Genomic DNA, 10,058 nt, shown 5'->3' on the forward strand with positions numbered 1-10,058 from the left:
GTTTTTCTCCATTTCTCTACTTATGAGAGATTGTATATCATTGCATTATAGTTGTAAGTGGGTACCCAATATGGCAATGTTGTCAAGACCTATAATGCATCTCTTACATATTTCTCCCTAAGTTGTACTTAAGGGGGGGTGTTGGTGTACACGTTCATAACCCACAACACTGTTTAAGCTGACTAATGAAAAAATATTTATGATTTGCCTTTTGCATATTTATTATTCTCTTTTGGTAGCCGCTCCAGCTGCTCCCGCCACTTCTAGTGGCTCTGTGTGGATCCCATATTGATTATGTGATCCCACACTCCTGCTTAGTTTCCATGCTTATTCATGTTATAAATACAAGATATTATAAGTATTATCTCATCTCTTATTCAACAATGTAAATTATTGACTATTGATTTGGTTTGTGAAGGTGCATTCGAAGGTTAGGCTCTTGGCTTCTCTATTAAATTATGCATTTTGTATGTCTTTGTTTACTTTGTCCTCTTGAAACAATCACATGCTTTTGTATTAATTTTCATTTGAAAAATTGTTACAATATTTTATTCTAGACAATAGCTCTTGCACAAGCCAAAATGAAAGACACAATGTCTAACCACAACTAGCCATCCAAAAAATGCACACATCATGAAAATATGTACATCCATTACACAATTCTCTTTATTTATAACAAAATATTATTTTCTATTATATTGTATATTACCAATATTCATACTAAATCATCTCATCCATTGCTTTGTACTTCACAAATAGAATCTCATCAAAACAACCCCCTAGACAATGCAAGTTTCTCAAATGACAATCAAGAACAAAAAAGGCAAGTGTCTTTCTTAAATTCTTGAAATAAATCTCTTATTTTTCTCAAATACATCATTTGCTCTCAATTATTTTCATTACTATTATTCTTCCAATCCTTCTCGTACCTACATTCTAATTCTACCTAGACATACTTTCGCAATAGTGTACATACTAAACAATCTCACTTGATTATGGTTCAAAGTTGGAAATGCATCATGCGTTAAGTAAATTGAAACATGTACAACACAATCTACCATTACTTTTGAAGGTGATGTACTAGTCAGATATGGACTAGCTATCAAAAACAACTTAACAAAACGAACCTAAAGCACCAATTGCACACGTTGATCTTATCGATAACCATGGGAAAATGACTATAATAGTAAACATTAACAAAAAATTAATAGACACATTTTTGCCCCAACTATTGTCTGGTGCAAGTGTGCACTTAAAAAAGTTCACAATAAAAAAAAAATACAATATGAAAGAGGATATGTTGATTATTGTATATACCTCACTACTAAAACAACAATTAAAAGTATTGATAGAGTATGCAAGCAACAAAATCTAACACCTGATACAACCATTTCACAATTAATCCACTCACCAAATAGTTATTCATTTGGAACACTAGGCATCCTTGTAGAGGCTCATAATCAAGAACCAACTGAATTTCAACTACAAGTTAAAGACAAAGAATTGCCATCCGATACAACTACTATAACACATTTTTTCATGACACAACCTAATTTCTATGCCTCCCAAATTATACAATTAGTATACTGACTAACATATTTGTCTCTTTTGCAACTAATAGTTCCAAAAATCCATATCAATTCCTATACCACCTTAGAAAGGGTCCTCATTTCAACAAGAACACCACTTCGACTAAAAAATGTTGTCTGCAGTGACACAAGAGGAACAAGTAACATTAGATCAAGCTTCTTCACCATAATTAATGAATTGAATGGCAAATGTACTAAAGCTTTTTTGCAAACACTTTCTTCCTCCAATATCTAGGTAACCAACTAAAACACTCAATACTAAGAACACTACAATTATTGGCATTCACTAAATTCCAAAAGTATTTAACACCTCTATTAAAAATTTCTTCCAATGGCAGGTTGTTGGAACATTGAAAACAAAGAACCTACACACACCACCATATCAACCACTTTGCAACTTGTGCCACCACACAATTTATGCAACTCACCTATCAACCGCCAACACTACTCACTGCACCACATGTGCATCAACCACAACATTCGCATACCAACCCTTCTTACAATGCACAATTGAAACTGAAGATGAAATTATTGACTACAACTTACACACTAAACTCTTGCAACAAAACTTTCTTGAACTTCCAAAAATACCATTTGAAAATTATAAGAAAGACATATCTACAGTCGTCTATCTCATGCGCAAGTTTGAGATATGAGGAACATTCACACTTGCCATGAACAATTCCATCACTGCCATTGCACAAGAAGCCAACGACATAATCTTCTAAAAACCACTCTTTCACATTGCTACAATTTAGAAACATCATTACTTACAACTAATATTGATATTGAACAATTTAGAAACATCATTACTGCACATGACTCCTCAAGGTAATGCCAACATTGCCAAACACATTAATAAATCTCGTATGCCTTTTATAATGTTAATTTCTTTATATCCTTCTCTTTTGCAATAATAGTAAACAAATTGAATTATTTTTTCAATTATGAAAGCTAAAGCTGCTACTGATTTTCTTCCCCATATTGTTAAATAGGTACTTGAATGATCTGAATGTTTTTGTTAAAAAAACTGTTAAAACACTAGTTTATTATTTTTACATTACAAAATGATCTAAATTTACAACATTTGCAAACTTGACCATTTTCTAGCAAATGGTAGGAACTCCATCTACATCACAGCTCTTTTAAAAACAAAAAAATCCCACTCATAAAAACACATACCAAAACATAAAACATAAGAACAGTAACAAAATTATCGTCCATCTCATAAAACCTCTTAATTTTATAAACCTCCATTTATTCTAGGCTGCCCTAATACAACTAACATAACCGAGGCTCGGTGTATCAATAATGAAAATAGAGGGGGAAAAGCAGGGACTGAAACGACTACCACTGTATGAACATATCAAGCACGGTAAACCGCTAGAGAAAGCATATTTGCAACTTGGACAATAGGAGCAGTCTTGAGATGGATGAGACGTCCGAAGATGAAGTTTGTCCTCCCGATTCTGTGAAGGCCGAAGGAATGGGAGGATCTGGGAGAGTTATGTCCCCCTGCAGAACCTGAACCACAGTGGTCATCGAAGGGCGCGCTTCTGGATCCTCTTGTATGCACCACAGTGCCACTTTCACTGCTCTTTCCATCTCTTCTTTCTCCTCACTTTCTTCCATTTCTATGTCTGCCAACTGCCCGAGTTCTCCCTTGGATAGTTGAGATGATGCCCACACTTGAAGAAACCATTTCTCACTGGCTGTGTTCAAATTCACATTTCTTCGGCCACTTACAATCTCCAGAAGAGTAATCCCATAACTCTATACATCTGCTTTTGCTGGAAAAGCCACGAAAGACATGAGTGATTGGCTTAAAAAAGGTGAAATCAACGAAAAGTAAGAAAGATTTGAGGAACACTAAACTTACTTGTAATGGGAAGTTTGGCCAGCCATTCGGGAGCCATGTAGCCCCTTGTATCTCTGGTTCTTGTGATCACACGACTCATATCTTGATCCACAAGTTTAGCAGTTCCAAAATCTGGCAGTTTTGCGGCAAAATCGTGGTCAAGCAGAATGTTGGCTGGTTTTACATCGAAATGCATAATTCGATCTCTGCACTCCTCGTGAATGTATGCCAGTCCACGCGCAGTGCCCACAGCGATGGAAAAGCGTCTGCCCCAGCTCAACGTTTTCTTTTTTCTGCCCTTGAAAAGGAATCTGTCAAGCGAGCTATTTTCAAGGTACTCATAAACAAGCAACCTATGACTCCCTTCCGCACAGAAGCCAAATAATCGAACCAGATTCTGGTGATGAATAGCGACTATAATGAGCACTTCTGTTTGAAATTCTTTCTCTATCTGCTTGGATTTCTTGAGTCTCTTAACAGCCAAGATTCTGTTGTCTGAAAGAAATCCTTTTTAAACATTTCCGAAACCCCCGCTGCCCACCTTGTGACTGAAATTCTTAGTGACGATTCGCAGCTCATCGTACGTGAACCTGTGAGGCATCTCTGCCATAAGATCGTAATTGGGTAAGCCCGCCATTGATACGGAGCGCCTTTTTCTGCACCAAATCCACAAAAAGCAGCCATATGCAAGAGCAAGAAGCGGCAGCACCAAAAACAGAACCATCTTTACAATTGTATGGTTTTTGTGCGTTTGGCTAATTGCTGCCCCCGGTGCAGGAGGAAGAGATGGCGCAATTGCAGCCAAGCGCTGCCGCGCAGAAAACCTGATGTGGATGCCCATGGCTGCTGCTGTAGACGCAGAAGAGTTCCTCAGGCCGAATGAAGAGGCATCAGAATATGTGAAACAACTTCCGTTTCTTTGGTAGGAATAGGCAATGCAAGAGCAATCAGAAAGGCATTTGCGAGAGCACCACCCTTCGGATTTACCGGCGGTGGCGCTCGAAGGGGAGCCGCCATCATTCATTTCAACATCAGCCAACTGTAAAAGATTGTCACTTGTGCCGCCATCGGCACTACAGTTGAGTGGAAGCGAACGGACGCATCCCTGGGAGGTGTCTTCCGCATCCCACGATTTCGAATCTGATACGCGGAAGCCCGTGGCACAAGCGCATCCCATCACACGGTCTTGTTGTGGAGTACAAACGCCGTACGATCCACAGGCTTTATGGATCATGCATGGATCGTCGGGCGCAAACCAGAGCTGCTGCCATATATTTATGTTGTCGCCCACAATATATTGCTGCAACTCCATCTAGCCTCTGTGGCTCACCACAATACGCTCGTAGAATTCCGTGGAGTTCCAAAAAAGCACAAGCTTTCCAGAGCTAAATATCAGATTAATCTGGTTGTAGCGCTTGTTCACTCTCCTCAAAAACTGCATGTTGGAGAAGGTGCTGCTGCTGTTGTCGAAGTCGCCTGAGGTCCAGTAAGCCACAGTGGAGTTCCAGTAGAGTCCAAGAACAAAATCCTTGTCGACGATAACAGAATAGGGGCCCGGAGCAGGATCTTTTGAATCTTTCCAAGAAGTCAGCTTTGATCCGAAACGTAGCTTCATTCCCGGTATCAGAGTATCGCACGGCATGCCAAAGCTTTCCCACACGGCCACTGCTCCGTCTGAACTGCTGTTATGCCTGGAAATTAGGAGGAAATTTCCGGTTTTGTCAAGTCGTGCAAAGGATACGTTTAGTCGGCTTGTGTTGCTACTCCAGATTTGTTTCCCCTGGTCCAAGAGCAGTAGGTTTCCGTCCAAACGGAACTGAACGGAGGCAGAATTTGAAGCAGGGTTGTCCCTGTTCGATACCCAAATAATCCTGCTTCGCATTGGGGATGTAATCTTGGCATACCAGATGCCCAGATAATTGGTTCCTTCTTTCAGAGAGAATATACCCATAGCAAACATTCCGTCCGAAGAAAGCCATTTCTGGTCTCTCCTCACGCTAGAGCCCAGCCCGATTGTGCCCGTTTCGTCTGCAGTAATGGCAAAGGCGTAAACTCCGCTACTGCAAATGAGTAGAATAAGAGTAAGAGCCAAATCTCTCAAAGAGATTGAGATCTGACCTTTAAGAACGTATTTCATGGTGGCGTTTACAGGCTTGATTGTTTAGTTGTTTGGTTCTTTATAGCTCAGATTTGATCTTTAACCCTTGGGCCTTTGGTTTCGACAGCAGTCCTATATTCGATTCAATTCAAGTATGTGGAAGTTTCTGTTAGATTTGGACAAATGAAGACAAGTTCCATAAATGGTGATGCTTACCTGGGAAGTGGAAGCCTAAATCTAGGCACGACAGCGTGATAGCCTTCCAGCTGGTTGATGTGTGATTGATCAAAAACGTTAAACTTCTTTGATACGAAATATAATTGAGGTAGGAAGATTTCACATTCATTGAACAAATAATCAAAGCCAATTTCATAGGCTTCGAACGGAAAAACGTTTCCAAGTCTTCCGTGTCATGTATAGTTTTGAACGCTTCAACGTTTGTATTCCATTTGAGCTTGAACTTTCTTCCTTTCACATGGGAATGCTTTCGCGGTTTATTCTTGGGGTACGAGTGAGTAGGAGTATCTCTCATGGCTTAAGAGTAATATTAAATGATATCGTTAGTTCTCCCTCAATTTTGGTAAATTAGCATATATTTAAACTTTTAGGATCTAGAGGAAGAGCATCAGTAGTTGTCATAGCTAAATTCGTGTATCCACAGATCTTAAATGGTACATCGGATTTTGATTTTTTTTTAGTTGTCTTCGTATGCGACTTAATTGCTTATAACTATTGATCTAGCTTCTGGGTAGTAATGATGCATGCTATGGAATCAATTATGCGCACAAAGGTCAAAAAGTACACATTTCAAAGTGTCGCCTGATACCTAACTAAAGATATTCCAGCCACTAGTACTTGTTGACAAATGTCCCAATAGTGGTGCCCAAATGTTCCAATAGTGGTGCACAAATGGGCCAATTATAAGCAAAAAATTACAAAAAATGATCGGCTATTGGTACAAAACAAATGTATTAATGGTGTTTTCACTATGACAGCTATTGGGGGGTCAAAATGACAATAAGGTGACGGTTATTGGAACTATGTTATCTATTGGTGCTCTTCCCCTAGCCTTAGGATTGTGACTGTTGTTTAATTTTCTAGTTATATCTTTTTAATTATCTTATCTTTTATTATCATTTTTTTGTAACGTTTAAGAATAAATCTTATAAAGACTTTGAGTCAAGTTTAAGAATTTATAATTAAAGATTTGAATGCTTGTATTTATTCTAATGAGAAGATGTCTCCAATCACATGATTTATATGTACAAAATAAATGGATGGGAAAGGTATGATTCTTATTAATCATATATTTTCGCTAGAGCTTATAAATTCAAGTAATGATGCTAATCCTTCTACTTTGATAATTGAATCCTTTGATAATATTTAAATAATTAACCTTATAAAGAAAATACTCAAGAATAAATTTCAAAGAGTAAGATCATCAAATCCTTTGAATTGTCTGGCTCACCTCCTCCCTTCCAAGCCACTCCTTCTTTTATCCTTATCCTTCTCAGTTATTCTTCTCCTATTTTAGGTAGGCCACAAGTTTCTTTATATTTCCTAGATCCTTCTAGAGATCTCCTTGTAACCATCTCTAATATTGTTCTTACCATTACTCTTGTCATTCTGTCTACTTTGTAGTGTAGTTATTTTAACTATTATATTACGTTGTTAGTAGATTTTTTATAGAATTGTCTCTTTCCTCCTTGTATAAATTCCCTTTGGATCTTTGAATAATATATCAATCAAGCATATCTTATTTGTCATTTTGGGATCAGAGCACAATGTATTCATGCGCCTGTGTGCTCTTGCTTAAAGAATGTAGACCAACATGATAAAGGCAAAAGAATAGATGGCATGAGACATGGCAATGCCATGGAAGAAGTGACTGCCCACAAAGTCAAGAAATGGTAGAGGACCTATTTATATGAGAGAAATTTGTGTTGTGCAAAAGAGACAAGCCCTAAAGAATGATTTACCATGGCAAGTGAAACATGGGCCCTTGGTGAAGTTGGAAGGTTCTTAATAAGACCACCAAGGATCAAGTCTTGTTGAGTGCAGTGATCCATCATCAAAATGGGACTGTGCCCTAATGGAATGGATACCCCTTAATTCTAGGTTCTTGTTAGCCACAATGTATTTATTGTTCTCAAGCTTGTTTTTCATATACATTAATTACTCCAATAGAGGGTTCATATGTCAAGGGATACACATAAGTTTTGTATCAACTTAGTATTCATATCATTCTTGTGTAAATAGCATATTAAATGTCTTTAAGTATGTAAATGGTTTGTCCATCTCAATTCAAGATACAATTTTTTTTTGTGTGTATTTATTCGTTAGAGGAAGGAAAAATTATGTGTATGCTAGCTAACATATTTGTCCTTCCAAAATAATTTTAAAATTGACTCTTTGTAGCCACGAATAGAAGACAAACTTGTTGCTAACAGTTGGGTAGATTATGAGACTTGAGTTTAATATGACTCTGAATTTTGTGTGGTACAAATCCCACATATGATCAACAATTTTGTTTTTTATTTACTAAAAAGTGTAATGTATTCTTTGTTGAACAATAGCAGATGTTGAGAGGGGCAGGGGTGGTAAATCAACGTATGCTAAAACTTGATCACATTTAAATATTTACTCCACATCAACCATTAATCATATGCGCATGAGAGTAAACAACTGAAACATCAAAGTAGCCACACAAGAACATCAAGATTTATACATGGAAAACCCAAACTAGGAAAAACCATAGTGAGAATCAAACTCACAATATATATAATAACTATTTACAATGTTTCAAGCCATAGGCCAAGGAGCTCACTTCTCTGAACTTGCAAGTCAAGGTGCATGACCTTAGGGCAAGATACACAAGAGAGACTTGCACAACTGAAGATCACTTCTTTAGAAAAAGATACAAAATATCTATCCTAATAAAATAAGAATAAAAGATTTGAATTGCAAAGGGAATAACATCTACCAACATGTAGATAACAATTTATATCTTAATACTCATTTGATTCATCTTTCATCTCTACTCTATAACATATTCAGACCTCTATATATCACATCAAACGCACATCACATTCACATCCTACTTCACTTCATATCTTATACATTTTCTACTCACATTCTATCTATCTAATGTCACCCCAAATACCTCAATTGATGTATCTTTTTAGATCCACCAGATCATTATTAATCTCTATTAGGTCGGCCTAAAGATGTAGCATGTATATTAATCATTGACGAAAAAGATTACATGAGGAAGGAAAATAAGATGTGTGAATATTCACTCCGTTGGCACACCTTCTGATTATACTCATAAAGATTCCACACATGACTGCATAGGCCAAAACACATAAGTCAGTTCATATCAATCTTCTTTACCCAAAATATCTTAATCTAGACCCAAAACAATTTGCGGTCCACCATGAAAGCAACATGAGGTGCTAGGAACAATATCTAATAATCCACAACAACCTCAAGGCAATAGAAAGAAAAGAAATGCAACACGTTCTACTACAAACTCTTGAAACTGCACCAACATTATTCACAGACATCAAAGACCATCATAGAAAAACTTCCATCCAAATAAGAAATTGAGATCAGTCTGTCATAATCATTTTACTTCAATCCACATAGCCATCTAATAAATATCTGGTAAATACACATACTTCCAAAAAAGGATGTATTTCTCACCAAAACAGCCAACAGAGGTAGTAACACAATTTTTGGACAAAACAAAAGATATCAATCTTTTGAAAACACAACATATCATCAACATTAGCTATCCAAAAATCTTATAAATGGTTAACATAGAATATCCACCTATTCCCGAAAGCACTACATCATTATGTACAAGAATAAACATATAACTTTGCATCATATCACTGACTGAAAGACATCCAAACCAACAACCAGACATAACTAATATCAAGAACTTAATTGAAATACTATCAAACCATATACTTTAGCATTACATCACTTTTGGACTAGTAGCACCAACAACCAGACATAACCAATGACCAAACCAATAAACAAACCACCAACAAATCAACCATACCAGGTGGGTTGGCATCTCAGACCACAGCAATAGGTTTGACATAAATGACAACAAAAACACATATGTGCAACAATCTACCCCCGTGTCATTGATGTCAAAACAAAAATATTTTTCCTCGTATGCAGAATGCTTCTCCCACTTTGACACCCAAGACAAAGGGAAACTCTTCTATCCAAGACAAATTAATTATAACTATAACTCTCCCTATCAAAATTCTTCAAAAGGAAAAAAGAAAAAATTGAGTACAAATACCTACATGTAACCTTTTGACTCATAACTAGATCCTTAAGAACAATCAGTCATTACTATGGAAATATCTTTGAACTATTTCTTCAAACCCAGAAGAGAAGAATTCCATGCACGAATAGTAGTAGAAAGAATTTTATCTTGACAATCACACTCAAGACATAAATTTACTACAATATAAAAAGTATCAACATTTAT

At 36.9% G+C, this 10,058-nt stretch overlaps 2 protein-coding genes across 2 annotated transcripts; both read right to left on the reverse strand.

Annotated features, from left to right (window-relative positions):
• Positions 1-2,865: 2,865 nt before the first annotated feature.
• On the reverse strand, positions 2,866-5,576 carry LOC131076757 (G-type lectin S-receptor-like serine/threonine-protein kinase At2g19130). Its single transcript, XM_058014079.2, has 2 exons — positions 3,469-5,576; positions 2,866-3,379 (listed from the first exon to the last, which is right to left on the reverse strand). The coding sequence occupies exon 1, from the start codon at positions 4,757-4,759 to the stop codon at positions 3,959-3,961; it is 801 nt and encodes a 266-aa protein (XP_057870062.2). The 5' UTR covers positions 4,760-5,576; the 3' UTR covers positions 2,866-3,379; positions 3,469-3,958.
• On the reverse strand, positions 4,760-5,584 carry LOC131858752 (G-type lectin S-receptor-like serine/threonine-protein kinase At2g19130). The gene has a single exon (XM_059212199.1). The coding sequence runs from the start codon at positions 5,582-5,584 to the stop codon at positions 4,760-4,762; it is 825 nt and encodes a 274-aa protein (XP_059068182.1).
• Between the last annotated feature and the right edge of the window lie 4,474 nt (positions 5,585-10,058).

This window comes from Cryptomeria japonica, chromosome 10, assembly GCF_030272615.1.
Source record: "Cryptomeria japonica chromosome 10, Sugi_1.0, whole genome shotgun sequence".
NCBI lineage: Eukaryota > Viridiplantae > Streptophyta > Pinopsida > Cupressales > Cupressaceae > Cryptomeria > Cryptomeria japonica.